The 21183-nt window shown below is 48.1% G+C and overlaps 1 protein-coding gene across 2 annotated transcripts; it reads right to left on the reverse strand.

Moving 5' to 3' along the window:
• Positions 1–892: 892 nt before the first annotated feature.
• On the reverse strand, positions 893–20362 carry LOC127043861 (uncharacterized). Of its 2 annotated transcripts, XR_007772336.1 has the most exons (3): positions 19808–20362; positions 18561–19115; positions 893–905 (listed from the first exon to the last, which is right to left on the reverse strand). XR_007772336.1 is itself a non-coding variant. In XM_050938083.1 (2 exons), exons 1-2 carry the CDS (start codon positions 20295–20297, stop codon positions 18715–18717), a joined length of 891 nt encoding a protein of 296 aa, XP_050794040.1. In that variant the 5' UTR covers positions 20298–20362; the 3' UTR covers positions 18527–18714. The 2 variants fall into 2 exon arrangements, 1 of the variants encoding a protein (XP_050794040.1); XM_050938083.1 differs by lacking the exon at positions 893–905 and having other exon boundaries at positions 18527–19115.
• Positions 20363–21183: the final 821 nt, after the last annotated feature.

Below are 21183 nucleotides of genomic sequence, written 5' to 3' on the forward strand. Positions count from 1 at the left end.
CACCCTCACAGTCATCACTTAGTTATTGACTTATATCAGGGGTAGGCAACCTAGGGCGTGTGTGACAAAGGCGGCACGCTAGCTGATTTTCAGCGGCACTCCCACTGCCAAGGTCCTGGCCACCGGTCCAGGGGGCTCTGCATTTTGATTTAATTTTAAATGAAGCTTCTTAAACATTTTAAAAACCTTATTTACTTTACATACAACAATAGTTTAGTTATATATTATAGACTTATAAAAAGAGACATTCTAAAAACATTAAAATATATTACTGGCACGAACAACCTTAAATTAGAGTGAACAAATGAAGACTCACCACCCACTGACTTATATTCTGATACAGAGTTTTTTTTATCCTAAGGAATAAAACTATAGATGTTCTCATGCCTATAAATAAATGTCCACATTTTGGAGTGATAAAATGACCTTGTAATTAAGGCAAAGTGCTGAAACTTAGGAGAACTGGCTTTGATTCCCAGCTTTGTCACATATTGCCTGTGTGACTGTGGACAAATCACTCCCTCCATCTGTGTGCTTCAGCGCCCTGTCAATAAAATGGGCATAATAATACTTCTTTGAATAGTTGGTTCTCCACTTTAGGTGTGCACACATCTGTGCGCTTTCAATCATAGAGTTTGGGTAATGGTGCAGTTGTGCCCTACTTCCTTGTGCTCTGATCTGAGGACATGTAGAAGAGGGCGGACCCAATGGAACTCCTGTTCCTTCTCGACCACCTGCAGCAAGAGACAGAGTGCTGTGGTATCCATTAGCTTCCTAGTTTTGGCTAGCTTATTGTTTTATTCTTACCTTTTTACTTTGTCATTTTATTAATTTCCCCACACATTGTATGCTTTTCAGGTCTCCCCTGTTTTCCCCCACGGTTGCCCCACCCTTCCGATCTTGGCCTGTCTTTGTCTACAGCCTTCTCTGTTTTGGGGTATACCCAAAGCCCCAGTCTTCAAAGTCTCCCCAACCTGTAATAGAACTTTTCCCCTCAGCAAGGGACATTCCAGCTTCCTCCACTATCTTGGAGAGTCCTACATTCCGTCTAAGTGCAAGATCTGCACTGATTTTAAGAGCAGATCTAGGAAGTTGAGGGAAGACAGACTTAAGCTATTCCTCATGGACCATTCCCTGTGATCAGCTACCACTTCTGCCCCTGATCTCCCCACCATATATCAGCTCAGACAGCATGAGTGCACTGGTGACTTCTACTGCTCCAATGACTGGAAGCCTAAGGACAGCTTCAGAGACCCTGAAGTCTTCTAAGAAATGACCAAGATTTCCCTATAGAGACACTAAGAAAAGGGAAACGTCTCCCCACAAATCAGGTAGCAAGGAGACCTCATGTCCCACTACGGGTACTGCTGAGGTTCCTACATCCTCCAGTACCAAGTTTCACATACCATCAAAGAAGACCTCCAGCATGGTGCACATCAGGAAGTCTCTCACAAACAGCCCCACTTGGCACTGACATTGGTATGCCCCTTGGAGTCCTCCAGGCACAGAGACTACTCAAAGACACTATCTTTGGTCCTGACCCCAGCACCCACTTCTGTAGGTCCAGGGCATAAGGACCATACAGATGGTCCAGCTGTACCATCCCTGGTACTGCCAGTTGCATCGCAACCACCACTCAGTATCCTGCTTTGCCAATACCAATTAGATTTATTTTGCAAGAGGATCTTTGAGTGTTGGAAGAACTTGAATCCCCTCTACTAAGTATCAAGAGGGATCTTCTGCAGATACTACCATACCTCCCAGGTGCTTCCACACCTTCAGGTGAAGGCATCGCAGCCAGTACCAAAAGCATGGCTGATATTAGCACAGCCACTGGTGCAGATATCTTTAGCCCCCCAGCTCCTCCTGCTCCAGTCTCTATAGGAACAGGAGACGATACCTCCTCAGACTCAGATGTCCATCCAAAATTTCACTACTTCCCTACCTGAGATGTCTCCCAAGGAAGAGATCCCATGAACCAGACAATGACTGATTTAACAACTTCTCTGGCAGGAGCACCCTTGGGCTCCCTCCCCCTTCCCTTAGGCCTTCCTGGAATCCTTGGATCCTACACAGAGGCCAGTTCTATAGGATACCCTCATGCAAAAGGTTCCACCAAGGGGCAACGTCTGGTACGAGAGGGTCCACCCCCCTCTTCAAGAGGACCTTCTAGAAGAACAAGAACTCCCATCCTATGCAGATAACTTCAAAGTCTTCCAAGAACTTATGAAGAGGATAGCTGAATCACTGCAGGTCCCCTTTGAAGAGGTGCAGGAACCACAGCATGCCCTAGCAGATATCCTACATATCTCTCCACATGGCAAAATAGCCTAACCTATAAATGTCACCTGCTTGAACAGTATGGAAAACACCAGTCACTATCTCATCTATTTGCAAGAGGGTGGACAAGAAATACTGTATACCTGCAACACCTCTTCTCCCAGCCCACTCCAAATTTGCTGGGGCTCAATGCCATAAAGGAGAGAAACAGACAACATCACTCCAGATCTGCTCCTCAGGAAAAGGAGTTCAAGCCTTGGTCCTTCTTGGCCACATTACAATTCAAGATAGTTAACTACCATGGCCAAGTGGCAAAGTATGACTACACAAATTACAACAAGTTATCTCATTTTATTATGTGCCACAAGACCAGAAGGACCAGTTCCAGGCTTTCATGACTGAAGGTCAGATGATTGCCAAAGCCTCTTTGCAAGGCTCACTGGATGCAGTGAACACAACTTTTTGTTCTATGGCAGCTGCCATAATTATGCACCGCCCTTCCTGGCTGCAGTTCTCTGGACTCCTAAGGGAAGTCCAGAATACAATAGAGGATCTTTGAGGGCTCCAAGCTCTTCAGCAGGGCCACAGCTGAATCCCTTCACTTATCAAAGGATTCTTGAGCGATCCTCCAGTCCCTGGGCACCTACATCTCTGCAATGAAGAGAAAATTCAGAAGGTCACAGACAGCACAATGGTTTCATCCTGCCCAGTACCAAACCTTCCAAAGAACTGGAGAACCATGTAAGAAGAGGCCTAGATTCCTCAAGAAGGGCCCATAATCTACTGTCACCTCCCAGTCAGCAACTTCTTCTAACCAGCTGTTTTGACCCTTCAGTCAAGGATCATTCCACAATCTCACCTCCTCCTCCACCCCACAGGGATCATAACCTTCTAGAGAGTACATCACATCAGACAGATAGATACTAGAAGTCATTACATTAGGCTATGCCATTCACTTCAGGTCCATCCGTTCCATGTCCCCTTCCCCTTCACTTTTCAGGGGTTCTTCTCATGAGGGTCTCTCAAGACAGGAGGTACAATTCCTCTTGCTCCTGGGGGTGACTGAACCAGTTCCCCTCTCTTTCATGGGGAACCAGTTCTACTGCAGGTACTTCTGGATACCCAAGACAAAAGGAAGATGGAGACCAATCAGGGACCTCAGGAATCGGAATACATGCATCCACACACACATTCAGGATGGGAACCCTAATAGCAATAATATTGTCATTTGATTCAGGTGACTGGTTTGTGGACCTCAACCTTCAGGATGTATATTCTCATATAGCAATGCATCCAGCTCACAGATGCTTCCTGCAGTTCATCATTGACAATGGCCACTGTTAGCACTGTTCTTCCCTTTGGCCTTTCCATTACAGAGGTCCTCTTTGTTGTCACAGCCTACCTGTGGCTGTAGGAGAGAGAATGAGAGCCTAGAGCACTGGGCCTGGTGCAAGATTTGAGGCCTGAACCACAGTCAGCAAAGTCAGGCCATGCTGTGAGCCAAAGTCAGGCCCTGTCATAAAGCAGACACTTGCTTACAAGTTTACTGTCTGGTACATGAACTTGGCAAAGGTACAGCAAGCCTTGCTAAAACACAGGCACTCCTAATTACTGGATATTTATGTACACACATTCCTCGGAGATGTTACAGGAACACACTGACCCCAAGAAAGACAAGAATGGGAGGACAGCATAATGAATGAATAATGAATGTTTTGTTCAAACCAGCAGGTACAAGGTGTAGGGTTGGTAACTAACCGCATCAGGAGTGTAACATGTAACTTGTTCATATCCATGTATCAAAGAGAAATCATGGGAGGGACACCTTTGTCCACCCTAGAGGGCAGCAGAAACTCCCGCTGCTGACTCAACTGGTCCATTGTCATGAACATAAATGTGGTAGTGTACTTGTAACCAAGGAGCCAGGGCACTAGGATTGTGTTTCGTCAACATTAAACCTGGCCAAGCACCCAGGGCTGCTGAGAGCAGGTTCAGGCCCAGTGGAAAAAAAAATTTCGGGCCCCTCAACAAGGGCAGACTGGCTAAACAGGGCCAACGAAGCTGGGGAAGCCGGGCCCCAGTAATTTGTACCGGCTTCCCCACCCCCTTGTCGGCCCTGTGGAAGCGCCTTTACCACTGAACCGAGTCTGTGGTCTTTCTGGGTGGTGCTGTTGAGGTCTGCTGAACCAGTTATCTCCGTGGGGCTGGGACTGTATACTGAGAAAACACACACACACACACCCAACAGACAACATTGGTGACCCCAACTGCTGATTTGGTAAGTGGCAAGCTGTCTGCTGTAGGGGTTGCAACCTAACATGATGTGACTAATTTGAACAAGAGTGTTGTCAAGCTTAAAATGAACAACAGTATTGCCAATGTTAGGCCTAAAATGACTGGTAGCTTTAAAGAGCAAGCTTTGCAAAATTAAGCTGCAACTTGTGGTCAAAAGACACCTGCAACCAGACAACATTTTATGCTGACTCCTATATGGTAAAATAAGCCGTACCTATGGGCATGACCTATTAAGACCACCTTTGAAACTTGCAGTTAAGAGATGCTGCAGCCAAAGAACTGATTCCTATGTGGTTTTGAGGGGCTAGGCCTTCAGCCATAGGTTATCAAAATAAACTTACCCACAATCAAGACAATAGCCTATTTAGAGATAAATTATATCCTTGTAACCTAGAAAACTAAAGCACCAATTGGCTATTAGAAAACCACAGTTGAGACAGTGGGCTATATGGAAATAAGTTATCTCCTTGTGCATAACTTACAAAACTAAAACAATTGGCTGTCAAAACAACCACAATAATCACAATAAAATTCCACCTTCCCTAATTGGTTGACATGCTTCAAAACATGGCAGGCAGATAAGATTAAATGTGTAGAGCCTCAGGTGGGTTTGTGTGTGTGTCTAGGTCTAAGAGGTTATTCTCTTTGATCGGTCTGACCTACACCCCCTAAACCAAGGAAACCTTAATCACACCGACTATCTGTACCTGGCCAGTGCAAAGAGCGGTCGACTAAAGGGCAACATATTCTCAGTAGGGTAAGGCTTTAAAGTAAAATAGTCTGGTTGCATGCAGAATAAGATAAGAGAGTAAAGCAGTCTGGGTTGCTTGAGCTGATTTGATCTCAAGTTGTACTATAGTATTAAGAATGGCAGTGTCGGGTTAATTTGATCTCAGATTATATTAATGCTGAAGTATTAAAAATAGTAGTAAAAGCTTAATACTAGTGTTAAGTTGTTTAGAAATAGTAGTAAGTTATTAATCAATGTATAGTATCTTTGTACTTGTGTTTATTAAGGGTAGGAATAGTACTTGTAAGGTTACTAGTTAAATGAGTAATAATAGCTTTGCATGTACTCATGCCTGTCATCAGTAAAAACTGCCAATGTTAAGGACATGCTTTTATAGTAATAAGTAGCTAAGACATAACATTACTTGTACTTGTGCTTGTTTGCAATATAATTTGTCATTTATATTAATCCTTATTCACTGCCGATCTTTAATTTTTCTTTTCCTAGTTTGTCTGTGTTGCATTTATAGCCGTAAGTCATTAAAAGTCTTTCTAGAGGAATAATCAGTAGTTTTAATTTCTTTATGCGGACACCACTTAACCTCATTACATCTGTGTTGGCTGGTGGGAAGTAGTGAGTGATCACCCAGAGCCCCATTTGAGTAATGATGTGTGTCCCCTTCTTCCTATATCTCCGCACGTGACAGAAAACTCCAAGCTAGGGAACCACCTAATTCCCTCCCTAGATATCCTCACAGAGTTAAGGTTTGAACACACTGGGTAACAAAAAAAAGTGGCCCATATGAGTTTAAAAAACAAAGTGAGGAAGAAACAGGGAATGGAATATATAAGGCTAGGACAGAGACAGTACCCCTGAAAAATAATAATAATAGTAAGAAATGTATAATATTGCAAACTATAACCAGGACTGTTAAATGCCCACATGCTCAGGGTTTAGCTGATCGCCATATTTGGGGTCGGGAAGGAATTTTCCTCCAGGGCGGATTGGCAGGTGCCCTGGAGGTTTTTCGCCTTCCCCTGCAGCGTGGGGCACGGGTCGCTTACTGGTGGTGTCTCTGCAGCTTGAGGTCTTCAAACCATTTTTGAGGATTTCAATAACTCGGTCCTGGGATAGGGGTTGTATAAAATTGGATGGGTGGGGTTCTGTGGCCTGCCTTGTGCAGGAGGTCAGACTAGATGATCAGATTGGTCCCTTCTGACCTATGAGTCTATGAGTCTATGAGTCTATAAATGGTTAAGACAACACACCATAAAATTGGCGGGGCAAGTAACAGAAACAAAAGAAGGTGAGAAGAAACAACAGAAGCAACAAAACACTGGAAAAACACAGGAAACAGCTGTAGAGAATCTGCAAAAAAGAGAAGTGCCATCCCCCATTATAAATCTTGTGGGGCAACAGCAGACTTTGGGTACTTATATAGTGCCTGAAGAATGGGGATGGAAATGGAAAAAGACAGCCCTAGCAAAATGAAAAGATGGAACATGGGATGATTGGAATGGGTGTTGCAATGGGGACATGTGGAATGACCCAGACCAGCCACCTAACAACCCATGGGCAGGGACCACCACATTGCAACCATCCCTGTAGGATAAGAGCCAGGTTCTGGAAAATCCTAAACTAAGACCTAGATTGGTTCCTGTTAGAACAAGAGAAGTAAGTGCACAGGAGCGAGAAGCAGCAAACAATACTGTCACTGAACTGGTAAATCAGATGAAGGACAAAATGGAACAGTTCATAGAGCACATTAGGAGATAGGAGCTGCAACATGATCACAGGGGAGTGGATAAAAAAAGAATTTCAAAGTCAAAAATCAAGAATGAGCGGTTTAACACCTAGAATTAATGCAGTAACACACAGAATTGTCCAGAAACAGTTAACTGCAGTAGGCAAGGACACTCCTGCAATCCATTTGGCATGCAGACAAAAATAACAGAGCTCAGGGGAATTCAGGTTTCGGAAGAGCTGATAATGACCCCCACTCTCCTCTCAGAGCCAGGATAAAAACCAGGGGTTATGGGTTCCCAACTGCTTTAACCCACGGAGCCCCACTCCTTGCTCAGAGCTAATACTATAACCTTCTTACTCAAATATTTTACATACCAGTTAAGTTTTCCTTTATATCTTCTCTGAGTTTGCTAAACTTGCTGCTGCTGCCTGTCCTTGAAGATAACTTGATAAAAGTAATGAATGTCTCTTGGCTCAGGTCTCCCTCCCATCCTAGGTTGCTCTTCCCTCCCCCAACCCCGTTCTTACTTCTGCCCTTTCTTTGTTTTAAAAATTAAATGTTACAGTTATTACAAAAATCACCGTGGCTAAAAAAAATGAAGCAACTGAAAACAAAGCAACGCAACAAACAGAGAAAATAAAGTAAAAACTTTAATTAAAGTCCAGCAAATTAATTATTTTTAAGCCTTCAGGAGTGCAACAGCTGGAAATACTCCTATCTTGAAGTTATGGTTGCCTAGCAACAGAAATTCAGGTTTCTAATCCTAACCACTGACTGACCTAACCACATCCTTGTTTCCATATAGCCGGTTTTTAAAATAAAGTCATATAAAGTAAGAAAATGCCTTCAGTTACTAAATTAATATAGCCAAGTGGACAAATAATTTGTAATTATTCTTATTAAAAGTTTTAAATAAAAAGGTAAATACTTGCTTATTTACATGTTTAACTCTTTTGTCTACTTGTCTGTTTTCTAAAATACCTTGCCTTAATAATTTTGAGCTCTTAATGCCTTATCTTGTATATTTATGAATACAATTCTGGCACCATTCATCTTTAATTGTAAATTTGTCATGTATGTTGTCCTGTGTCCTTGTATGGTGTATGTGTCACATGACTTTTTTTGGTTTTTATTTTGTTGCAACAAAAATCAATTTTATTTTTTTTTCAAATGTAAGTGGTACCACATTATTTTAGTATTAAGGTTGGGGTATAACCATAATAATATTATTAATAACCAATTAATTTTGCAAACCTCATAAAGGCCTCATTTATGTATACACACACACACACACACACACACATATGTATATTTTTGCCTAAACAAATAATGCAACTGCAAAAAAAAAAAACAATTTCTCTTTTATTAATCATGGGGTTTTTATTCAAAGAGAAAATTGCAAGAGGAAACCTCAACATTAATGCAAAGGTAATATTAACAAAATGTCAATTTCTTGTTTGGGTTTTTATAGTTGTTTATGCATTAAATAATAAGATATAGTTATAAGAATGTTATAACAAAAATGGTTTAAAATATATTACAATATATACTATGTCTGGTTATGTCGCAAAAATGTTAAAGCTAACCTTTGTCTCCTAAATACAGCCGAGTGTCATAGAAGTTTAATACTCTCAATGTATTTGCATAGACCTGCATTTAAAATTAAGTTTGGTTTACTTTTTATACTCTTTTCTTTTATGTTATTGTAGCGAGGCAGTGGGATATCCCACAGTCCCGCTAACAGACGAGCCTCCCCTAACACCAATGTGGGCAGAGCCACTGGGTCCTGCACCCACCCATCAGAGGTCATGGCGCAGACCCGGAAGTATAAAAGCTCACCTGCAGAGCTCACTGGAGGACCAGCCACCGCAGAGACCAGACGTCTGCGACCGAGCTCCCTCTTGGGAGAGAGCAGCAGGCTGCAGCTGGCCTGAGCTCGTGCCCGGCCAGCCGAGCCTACCCCTTGCTCGCTACCCCGAGGAGGACTGGCCGAGCCTACCCCTTGCTCGCTACCCCGAGGAGGACTGGCCGAGCCTACCCCTTGCTCGCTACCCCGAGGAGGACTGGCCGAGCCTACCCCGCGCTTGCTACCCCGAGGACGACTGGCCAAGCCTGCCCCTTGCTCGCTACCCCGAGGAGGAGCCGAGCCTGCCCCGTGCCAGCTACCCCGAGGAGGAGCCGAGCCTGCCCTTTGCTGCGTACCCCGAGGAACCGATGGTGTTCGAGCCAGCCAAGGACACTAGCACAACCCAGGTACCCTACGAGGGGGAGTGTGGAAGTAGCCCTGGGGCAGCTGACCCCAGTCTGGCTGCAGCACTGCCTGAACCTATGTCAGTGTGTTACGGCCAGGATCTCCACTGACAACAGCGAGTCTTTGCCGCTGCTAGGGCCCTGGGCTGGGACGCAGTGGAGAGGGAGGGCCTGTGTCCCCCCCCCCCACCCACTCCTTGGGTGACAGGCTCCCCCTTGCCCTTTTCCTGGCCTGGAGAGGTTAGGACAATTCCACGACAGAACTATTGACTCAGCCCCTGCTTAAGGGCCTGAGTGCCTGACTGTTTGCTTGCTGCCTCGCCCTGAGCTAGGGCCTGGGCTGCTTTTGAACTGCTGACTCAGACCCTGCCAAAGGGCCTGAGTCTCTGGCTGTTTGTTTGCGGCCCCACCCTGACCTAGGGCCTGGGCCACCATTTGACTATTGGCTCAGCCCCCGCTCCAAGGGCCGGAGCCCCTAACTGAGTCTGCGTTATTCCCCACGACCGCAGAGTCAACGGCCGGCGAACTAGAGCGAGGCAGTGGGATACCCCACAGCCCCGCTGAGGGACAAACCGTAGCAAAGCCACACTACACATGGCACCAGAAGTGGGGACTCTGCCCAGAATGTGGGCACGAGCCCTTGACTCCTGTGAGAAAGGGTCTGAGGGAGAGCCATCCCCCACAGGAGACATGGATTTGGCCAAGCTCTTCACATTCCTGACGGAGAGCCAGGAGCGACAGCAGGCCGCCCAGCTGCAGCAGCAACAGCAACAGCAGCAGCAGGCCACCCAGCTCCAAAAGCAACAACAGCTTGTCGAGCAGCTGGGAGCCCAGCAGCAGCAGCTGATCCAGGACCTGATGGTGCAGAACCAAGAGTTCCAGCAACAAAGTTTGCAGCAGCTGGTAACGGCGCTGCTCCGGCCCACAGAGCTCTAGCCGGGAGGCACGGATGGGGCTCCTCAACTAACCCCGCCCGTAAGGCTGACCAAGATGGGACCGCTGGATGACCTCGAAGCCTTTTTGATGACTTTCGAGAGGATGGCACACATTGCTGGCTGGGTACCAGACCAGTGGGCCACCCTCCTAGCCCCATACTTGACGGGGACAGCCCAAACAGTGTACCGGGGGTTATCCACAGAGGATGCCAGGGACTGTACCCGGGTGAAGGCAGTGATCTTAGACGCCTTGGACGTCAGTCCGGAAACCTTCTGGCAGCGGTTCCGGAGTCTGACTTACAACGCGGGCGCCCGGCCCCGGCTGGTGGCTCAGGAGCTGAGAGACCTGTGTAAGCGGTGGCTACAACCCGACAGACTGAACCCCAAAGAGCTCACTGAGCAAATCATCTTGGAGCAGTTCCTCCACATCCTCCCGTCACGGGGAAGGACTTGGGTCCTCCGGCACCGACCCCCAACAGTAGCAGCCGCCGTCACCCTCATGGAGAACTTCCTTGCAGCAGAGACCCCGGTCGGGCCGGTTACGCGGGGCCACCCTCCAGGGCTTGAGCGCCCCAATCCCGAAAGATGGGTGAGCACCCGGGTGGAACCACGGAATCCCCCGCGGAGTCAGGAGCCACGGTATAGACGTCCCGAGGGCCCCCCTCGACAAACCCCTATGGGCCCCGAGACCAGGACTGGCCGTTCCCAGCAGGGTCCCCCTACGAGCCAGAGGGGAGGTTCGGTCCGGCCCGGACGACCCGAAATTGGGCCCTGTTTCTCCTGTGGGAAGCATTGGCACCTCCAACGGGACTGCACTGAGATGGACTGCAGCTTTGGGCATGTTTACACCAGAGAAAACCGTGCCTGACCGCCGCAGGCAACCAAAGTCACCGTGCCTGTAGTTGTCGGGGACTGCTAGACGCGGGCCCTGGTTGACTCTGGCTGCGGTCAGACTCTAGTCCGCCAAAGCCTAGGCTTCCCAGAAGACCCTCGGCTGGGAACCATCCAGTTGTAATGCATACATGGTGATGTTGGACCTTCTGCCAGTGCCCGAGTCCCACTTACCGTAGATGGAGTCACCCGAACCATGGTGGTCAGCTTGGCCCCGCGACTCGCCTACCCCATGATCTTGGGGCGGGACTGGCCAGAGTTCCCGGGCGTCCTGAGGTCGCATGTGCAGGAAAGCCCCGAAGTCACCCCGGCCTTGGAAGGGGACTGCCGCGAGGGCCCTGCAGAGGAGGCCGAAGAGGCGGGACCTGGGAGCCAGGAAGGAGCGTCGGAAGAACCCCCACTAATGTCTGCGGATGTCCTCAAAATTGACACGGACTTCTGCCGGGACCAGAGGGAGGACCCCACCCTGGGTCGGGCGTATGAACAGCTGGCCGCGGTAGACGGCGCTCTGATTGATCCGGCCTGGGCCAAGGTATGGCCCCATTTCGAGCTACGACACGACCACCTCTATCGGGTGAATCGAGACTCCCGCACTGGGGAGGTCCAGACACAACTGCTGGTGCCTCGGTGCCACCAACAAGCAGTGATAAGACTCGCCTGTGACATCCCAGCAGCCCGGCACTTTAGCCAGGAAAAGACCCTCGCCCGAATTCTGTCCCGGTTTTTCTGGCCTGGGGTGCACCAGGAGGTGCGAACTATTGTAGCTCCTCTCCGGAATGCCAGCTGGCCACTCCCTCATGGACGGCCCCGGCCCCCCTAATCCTCATGCCCATTATGGAAACATCGTTTGAGCGGGTGGCAATGGATTTGGTGGGACCCCTACCAAGAAGCCGGGCTGAGTTTCTATACATCCTGGTCATTGTGGACTACGCTACCCGCTTCTCCGAAGTTGTCCCGCTCCAGAGCATCATCACCAAGACCATTGCGGATGAGTTCGTCAAGGTCTTTGCCCATGTGGGCCTGCCCCGGGAGATCCTCACCGACCAGGGCACCAACTTTACCTCCTGGTTGCTGCGGCAGGTGTGTAGACTCCTCGGGATTAAGCAGCTATGCACCTCCATGTATCACCCGCAAACCGATGGCCTAGTGGAGCAGTTCAACCGCACCCTGAAAGACATGCTGTGCAAGTTCTCCCCAAGACCTGCGTCGATGGGACCAGTTGATCCCATCGTTGCTCCTGGCTGTCCGTGAGGTACCCCAAGCCTTCACAAAATTCTCCCCCTTCGAGCTATTGTATGGCCGGCATCTGAGGGGACTCCTGGACCTCATGAGGGAGATCTGGGAGCAGACCCCATCACCAGCTCAGGGCCTTCTGCAGTATGTTCTCCAGCTTCAGAGGCATCTCGCACAAGCTGGAATTCTAGCTCAAGAGAATTTGAAGGCGACGCAGGAAGCTCAGGCCCAGACATATAACCTAGAGGCCCAAGTTCGCGAGTTCCAACCCGGCGACCAGGTGCTGCTTCTCTTGCCCTCCAATGAATCAAAACTACTGGCCCAGTGGCAGGGGCCATATGAGGTGATTCGGAAGGTCGGGCCGGTCACCTATGAGATTAACCAGCCTGACCGCCAGAGGAAAACCCAGCGGTACCATATCAACCTCCTGAAACCCTGGCGAGAACAAGAAGGCCTCCTAAGGGTAGAACTCCTAAGGGTAGAACTGGTCTGAGCCCCTTCGAGATTATGTTTGGAAGGGCATGGCCTATGAATGGTACCCCGATCCTGCTAGGGGAATAGGAGGTTGGGTGTGGATATTTGTCTCAGTATATGTGTTCTCTGTCTGCTGTTTTATGTTCCCTTCACAGGTACGTGAGGGACTCTCAGCCACTCCCTTTGGATGCACCTGTCCATTCCCTACAGCCTGGTGACTTCGTCCTCGTCCGTACCTGAAAGGACGAACCCCTCCAGGAAAAGTGGAAGGGACCCTATCTCGTCTTACTGGTTTCCCACATGGCGGCTAAAGTAGAGGGACACAAGAGCTGGATTCACTACTCCCGACTAAAAGCTGTACCTCCACCGCAGAATCCAGACCCCGAGCAGTGGACGGTTCAGCCTACCGGAATCGGAGCATCGGAAGATTTGGGACTCAAGTTATTATTTAAACGCAAATAACTCTAATTTGGCCATGTTTATAATATTTGTATGGGTGTTTACTGTTTCTGGACAGCTGGCCCCTTTATCCTTCCGCTCCCCAGAAAATAACTGGTGGGCCCTTTTAGCTGTCACAGCCTCTAATTCTTCCCACCTTTTGTCTAGGGAGTGGTTACACTTTAGGGTCTGTATTTACTACTTGTTTTGTGGGGGTGGCTATGCCCTTGCAAGAAATTCACAAATATACTGAACTTGCTACTTTCAATGTTAAGTTGACAGCTGGGCAGCTGTCTCAGTTTGGCTCTATCTCAAATCCTAAGCCCTATACAAATCAGCATCGCCTTCAAATTAGACTGATGGCCGTGTCCTCAAATGCATCTTGCTGTTTTACTATTGTAGGGGCACAAAAGGTTGGTACTAATTTAACCAACCATGAGATGATTTGTTCTGTTTTTCCAACCCCGACTTCTTATTTGTATGCACACTTATACCTTCCCCGTGGGTGGTTTTTGCTCTGTGGACTAACCGCATTTACCTATGTCCCATCTAACAGTTCGGGAGGCCCTTGTTCTCTCGGACGATTAACCATGGGGGTTGTCCCTGGCCATGCTCTAGTTTTAGAGACACCTGGGCCTACCCGAGCCCGGAGGGCTCGGCGTGGCCTGCCTCTGGATGAAACATGTGATTCTAAGGTAAATCTAGTGTCTAAATCTCAGGCCATAGCCCTTGCTACTTCATTGGTCAGAGTCCCAGGCCTGGCCTTAGATGCAGAGCTCCAGTTTGCTAAAGTGGCCTGTGCCCTCGCCAAGTCCATTAACCTAACTTCCACTTTAATCTCTGACTTGACCTCGGAACTCACAGGGGTCCGAGAAGGGGTGCTCCAAAATCGCGCTGCAATAGACAACCTCCTCTTAAGGCATAATCATGGCTGTGAGGAATTTAAGGGTCTCTGTTTCTTTAACCTTTCTAATCACAGCCAAAGTATTGAAAATAGACTGGCTAAGTTGCGTGACATTGTCACTCACATAACACAAAATAGTGACAATGATTGGTGGGGTTCTTGGGGTTTTGGTAATTGGTTTGGGTGGCTTAAAAGCATTTTTAACTCCCTGCTAGTGGTGATAGCGATTGGTTTGCTCTTCTGCTGTGGTCTGCAGATAGGAGTGCCTTGTTGTAAAAGTTGTCTTTCTGCCCTCCGTCAGCCAACAGAAATGTACCCCCTTCGGGCAGTCTCGCTGCCAACATCGGGTGGCCTACCTTTCAACCTTGTTCTAAGTAATTAATATGAGAAAACTCAACGGAAGGCCTTTGAGTATTCTCAAAGGGGGGATTGTTGGGAGGGGCACGGCCCCAAGTAACTGGCAATATGGCGTGGGGTTAAAAGTTTACATTCTCAGGCCTGCCATCGCCCTCGAATTGCCCCTTAGATTAATCAATATGTTCCTTTGAAGCTAGCATGAGTACATGTAATCATTTATCATTTTCTTTTGTACTTTTGTTTATGGTATAAAATGTAATCGATCAAAAGGAGGGTCTGTAGTGTGGGTAAAGGATGTAGTTAATTAAAGGATCCGGTACTTAATGAATTGTAAATGATCAATTGTGGCACCTGTGAACATCTTTGTAAACAAGTAGGGTATATAAGACATGGCAAAAGATAACGGGGTGTGCAGGATTTGAGATTTGTATATCTCCCGGCACCTTATTTGAATTCCAATAAAAGAGACTTGCTTCTCCACTCTGGTGTGGTCATTGGGGATACGCACACTGGGCAAACGAACCCCAACTGTTGTGCCCTCCAACACTGTCATGGAGTGTGGGGAAGTCAGGGTCCTGCACCTCCCACTTCCTGCGATTCACCGTGACTCTCAGCCAGCCAGTAAAACAGAAGGTTTATTAGACAACAGGAACAGTCCAAAACAGAGCTTGTAGGTACAGACAACAGGACCCCCTCAGTCAGGTCCATCTTGTGGGGCAGGGAGCTTAGACTCCAGCCCTGGGGCTTCCTCTGTTTCCCCAGCCAGCTGCAAACTGAAACTCCCTCCAGCCCCTCCTCTGGCCTTTGTCTCTTTCCCAGGCCAGGAGGCCACCTGATCTCTTTGTTCTCCAACACCTTCGGTTGGCATCTTTGCAGGGGAGGGACCCAGGCCATCAGTTGCCAGGAGACAGGGTGTTGACCATTCTCTGTGCAGACACCATCTCACTGGCCCTCTGGGCTCTGCAACAATCACACACCCTTATCCCACCACCTAGATACTTAAGAAAGGCATAGGAGAAACTGAGGTATCCACACAGTATTCAGAGAAAACGTTAAGAACATTCTCACTTTGTCACACAGGCTAAGTAGCTTCATCTATTTCTCAAAATAGGAGACTCCAAAATCTAAGTGGAATTATGGTTACATTTCAAGATTATCTAAATCTGGACTATCAATTTGTAATGAGGATAATATGTGTATATATATATATTTGACCACCAGGCAATGGAAACTGTCTCTGAACCTGTAATTCACGGTATTAAGGTCCTGGCTACTGAAGAAACAGTATATCACCTATAATGTGCATGACATTGCTGAACTGTTTAACCAAACACAAATAAAATATTAAGAAACTATTTGCAGCAAATAATATGAAGGCAAGGAAAAAACAAATTGGTAAAGAAATTATTTGTAATGCTTATGGAAGTTACATGGTAAAAAACGTGTAGACAAATTCTCTCTTAGTTGAACCAGTCATAATTTGGAGTTAGTGATACCACATGCTAACTGAGGCACATTATTCAAAACAATCTTGTTCAGTGTCTCGTTACCAATATTGAATCCTGACACAATATTTGATAAATTGGTTACTGTCCATTCAGCAGGTTATCTGAAAGACAGCATCTACAAGAAAAAACTAGATCTACATCAATTACTGGTGTATCATAGAGCAATGCAAACCTAGAAAGCACTGCACATGGCTTGTTATGCCAGAAATGTTGTTGACATCTCAACTCCAGTGTGTGGCCACAATGATTCAGGATGATCCATTAGAACACAGAAGTTAGCTGCTCCTGTCTCCTATTCAGCCAAGCTTACCTGATGGAGACAACCAACAGTAAGGGTAACCTATAACATGGATGGACAATACTGTGTAGTAACTAAGGGCATGGCTACACTTGCAGATGTACAGCGCTGTGCATTAAACCAGCCCTCGTAGATCACAGCAGGGAAAGCGCTGCAGTGTGTTCACAGTGTCAGCTGCAAGCGCACTGGCATGGCCACATTTGTGTACTTGCAGGGGCACTGGGAGCAGTACATTATGGGCAGCTATCGCACAGAGCACCTTTTCCCATTCTGGCACTGTGGCTTGTGGGATGGGGGTGGGAGGTGAGGGGTGCAGAGCATTCTGGGTCCTGGCCCAACGCCCCATGATGCATCACTTTGCATTTCAGTAATCCCAGGGCTTCTGTTCACATTTGGTGCCATCTTTCAGCGTTTTTTGTACTGCATGCTTTGTCTTCCCTTTCAGTCTGTGGGAATGGATCCCAAACAGCTGAGGAATATGCTGATGGGTCTCACCAGCATGTCACGAATTTCAGTTGAGTTACTTCTTAACCTACAAACTGATAGTGAGGAGTCCGACGATGATGTCGACTCGCATAACGCTTACGACATGAGATAGTTTGTGACATTCACAGACATGCTCACCCCAGTGGAATGCCGCTTTTGGGCTTGGGAAACAAGCATTGAGTGGTGGGATCACATCGTTATGCAAGTCTGGGTTGAGCACTGGCTGCAGAATTTTCGGATAAGAAAAGCCACTTCCATGGGACTGTGTTATGAGCTTGCCCCAACCCTGTGACACGAGGACACAAGATTGAGAACTGCCCTGCCAGTGGAGAAGCGGGTGGCTATTGCAGTCCAGAAGCTGGCAACTCCAGACAGCTACCGATCGGTCGCTAACAAGTTTGGAGTGGGAAAGTCGACGGTTGGAATCATGTTGATGCAAGTTTGCAAGGCCATTAATCGCATCCTTCTCAGAACTGTGACTCTCGGTAACGTGCATGACATTGTGGCTGGCTTTGCACAAATGAGTTTCCCTAACTGCGGAGGGGCAATAGATGGGACGCATATTCCAATTCTGACACCAGCCCACCTAGCCTCCGAGTATATAAATCGGAAGGGGTATTTCTCTATGGTTCTCCAGGTGCTTGTGGATCACTGTGGGCATTTCATTGACATTCATGCAGGCTGGTCTGGAAAGGTGCATGACACATGCATCTTTTGGAACATAGGCCTGTTCAGGAAGCTGCAAGCTGGCACTTTCTTCCCAGACCAGAATATCACTGTAGGGGAAAGCAACATGCCCATTGTGATCCTTGGAGACCTCGCTTACCCTTTAATGCCTTGGTTCATGAAACTCTACAAAGGGAGCCTTGACAGCAGCAAGGAACGGTTCAACAACAGGCTGAGTCAGTGCAGAATGACTGTAGAGTGTGCTTTTGGCCATTTAAAGGGCCACTGGCACTGTCTGTATGGGAAGCTGGACCTAGCCAATTACAACATCCCCACCGTTATATCCGTGTGCTGTACCCTCCATAACATTTGTGAAGGGAAGGGTGAAAGATTCACTCAGGCATGGACCTCAGAGGTTCAACACCTGGAGGCTGAATTTGAACAGCCAGAGAACAGAGCTATTAGAGGGGCACAGCGTGAGGCTGCAAGGATTAGGGATGTCTTGAGGGAGCAATCTGAGGCTGAAAGTCACCAGTAATGTTTGGTGCCCTGCATGGGAGTGAAGTGCAGTGGTTCCAGTGTTAGTAGGGATCTGTGTTTGCTACGTAGATGCAGGGCCAGCGCTTCCATTTAGGCAACCTAGGCAGTCGCCTAGGGCACCAGGATTTGGGAGGGCAGCATTTGGCCGCCCTCAGAGTCAATTCGGCGGCGGGGGGTCCTTCCACGCTCTGGGTCATCATCAGCAATTCTGTGGCGGGTCCTTCACTAGCTCTGGGACCCACCGCCGAACTGCCCAGAAGACCGGGAGCGCGGAAGGACCCTCCCCCACCGCAGAATTGCCGCCAACGACCGGGAGCGCGGAAGGACCCCTGCCTAGGGCGCCAAAAACCCTGGCGCCGCTCCTGCGTAGATGCACTGACTTGCACTGCCTGTTGTTTTCCTGGGCTAAGATATCTTTAACTTTATGCAATAATAAAGAATGTTTTCAAAGCTAAAAAATTCCTTTATTGAAAAGAAACATATTGCTTGGGAAACAGAAAGAGCAAGGGGTCGGGTGGGGAACAGGACAATCACAAATTTGCATATGTCCTGTTATCATACTCAGCCTTCCTGTCTGGAGTGCCATGCAATGAGTGTTGCACTTCAGGATGGCTACACTGCATGGCAATGGGGGTTGAGTGCAGTGGGTAATGGTAGTAGTTTTCAGGGCTTGGTGGTGAAGCTACAAGTGTTGAAGGCAGCTGGTGGTGATAAGAACCTGGATTTTGGGGAAAGTGGGTTGGAGGTGACATGGGGGCACAAGGGAAAGAGTTTTGGAACAAGGGCAGAAGGGAGGGTGGGCGTAGAAGTGCCCTGTCTGCATTGCTATGAGAGCCTGGATCGAGTCCAGTTGGCGCTCCATGATGCTTAGCAGCCACTCTGTGCTTTGGTGCTGGCGATCTGCATTCTGCTGACGGACCCTCCTTTCACTCTCCTGCCACTTGTGCACTTTTTGATTTTCATTAAAGGACTGCTGCATGACCTCATGCAGCATGTCCTCTTTGCTTCTTTGTAGATGCTTCCTGATTCTTTGGAGTCTTTTGGCCTTTGATAACAAGGACGGCTGGGATCTCAAGGTTACATCTGTAAAGCCAAAATGAAACACTTAACAGAGGCAGCATCGTTCACACTAGGCAGAGCAATGATTTGGCCATACTTAAAGACAAGCACAGTGTACACAATAGCAGAAATTGCCCGTTTCCAAGTGAGCGCACATAACCCACAGGAATGCCAAAATGGTGAGTAAGGACAGGGTCAAGGGGCACTGATTGTTTCACAGCCGTACTGTCCTCTGGTGTTCTGTGCCTTGGGGAGAGCCAACAGCTGCAGGGGCCCCCTGTACTGAACACTCTCCCCACGTTTTACACAGGATGAGTTTGTCCTGGAAGATAGGTTCGTGCTGAGGGTGACCTGGGAAGCAAGGGAGGGTCTTCTACTAAAATGTGGCTTCTGCCCTGGCACATGTGCAGGATGCTTGTGTGCAGCAATGGTGGATTACACCATTACCATTACCCCCCCGCCTGTCACAGCACAGTAGCATGGACCTGTTACCCTTACTGGGACAAGGAGCACAGTAGCTCTGCCAAGGAACCTGCGCAAGTTGATTGTCCAGCTTCTGCATGAAATGTTTGAAGAGATCCACTGAGGCCGATTACTACAATATGAGAGAGCATGTCAACGCCCTCTTCTGCATCTAGACATGTATGCAGCCCTAACCCTCCTTGCCCCAATAGCCCGCACCGAACAACTTCCTTCCCAAAATAAAAGCTGCTTACCAGGCACCTCCTCTGGTGTTTTTTCTTCCCCAAGAACCGTCCACTGTGACTGGCTACCCTCCTCCTGGCTTGAGAGCAGCTTCTGGTTGCATGCATCTAGGGATGCTGGGTTGTCTCCCTCCTCCTCAGCACCCTCACTCCCACTGTACTCCTCCTCTTGCCTTGTTGAACTGGGCTCTGAAGTGTCCATGGTGATCTTTGGAGTGGAGGTGGGGTCACTCCCAAGTATCGTGTCCAGCTCTTTGTAAAAATGGCAGGTCGTGGGGGCACCACTAGAGCGGTAGTTTGCCTCATGGGCTTTGTGGTAGGCATTCCACAGCTCTTTCACTTTAACCCTGCACTGCAGTGTGTTCCAGTCATGGCCCCTTTCTATCATGGCCCTTAATATCTGCCCAAAGATATCGTAATTCCTACGGCTGAAGTGCAGCTGGGACTGGACAGCTTCCTCCCCCAAACACTGATGAGGTCCAGCACCTCGCCATTGCTCCATACTGGGGATCGCCTGGTGCGTGGACGCATGGTCACACTGGCGCCGTGGCACTCCAGCCAGGGCGCAGAAGCGTTATGCCTCTTGTGGAGGTGGATTACCAGGGGCGCTCCAGCCACAGAGTCTGGGCGCTCTACGCGCCTTGCCAGTGTGGACGCCTCATGAGTTAGGGCACCTGGGGCTGCTTTAATGTGCTCTAACTTGCAAGTGTAGCTGAGCCCTAACTACAAGAAACTTACAGATGAAGCCCTCATTTGTGATGTCACTACCTGAAATTTCTGTTATACTCCTCATTTACACAGCACTGTGGCATAGACTGTAATAGTGCCTATTCCAGTATTTCAGAACAACTCTAAAACTCAACTAAAGCCCTGGACCTAACATTCCCAGGCCCACTATATGGGACTAGCACAACTGGAAAAAGAAAACTGTCCACCGATTGTATCAGGGAATGTGCAGACCAAGGGACGGATGGGGCATGAATGTGTGGATTGTAATGTAAGGTGGATATATAATAGCGTTTAACCTCTTTGTCATCTTTAATCCATGCATTATGCTTTTCCCTGATGATGGGTAAATATCCTCCCCATAAAAAACCAAAAATCTGGGGAATGTAGAGAGAGTCTCAAGCACTGGGGCTGGTGAAAGACCTGAGGCCTGAACCACCGTCACTTGCTTACAAGTTCACAGTCTGATACATGAATGTAGCAAAGGCACAGCAAGTCTTGCTAAAACACAGGTACTCCTAAGAACTACGGACTGAATATTCATGTAAACACATTCCTGGAGATGGTACTGGAACTCGCTGATCCTGAGTAAGATGAGGAGAGGACAGAATAATAAATGGAGATGTTTTGTTCAAACCAGCAGATACAAGGTGTAGGGTTCG

Source organism: Gopherus flavomarginatus, chromosome 2, assembly GCF_025201925.1.
Source record: "Gopherus flavomarginatus isolate rGopFla2 chromosome 2, rGopFla2.mat.asm, whole genome shotgun sequence".
Classification (NCBI taxonomy): Eukaryota; Metazoa; Chordata; order Testudines; family Testudinidae; genus Gopherus; species Gopherus flavomarginatus.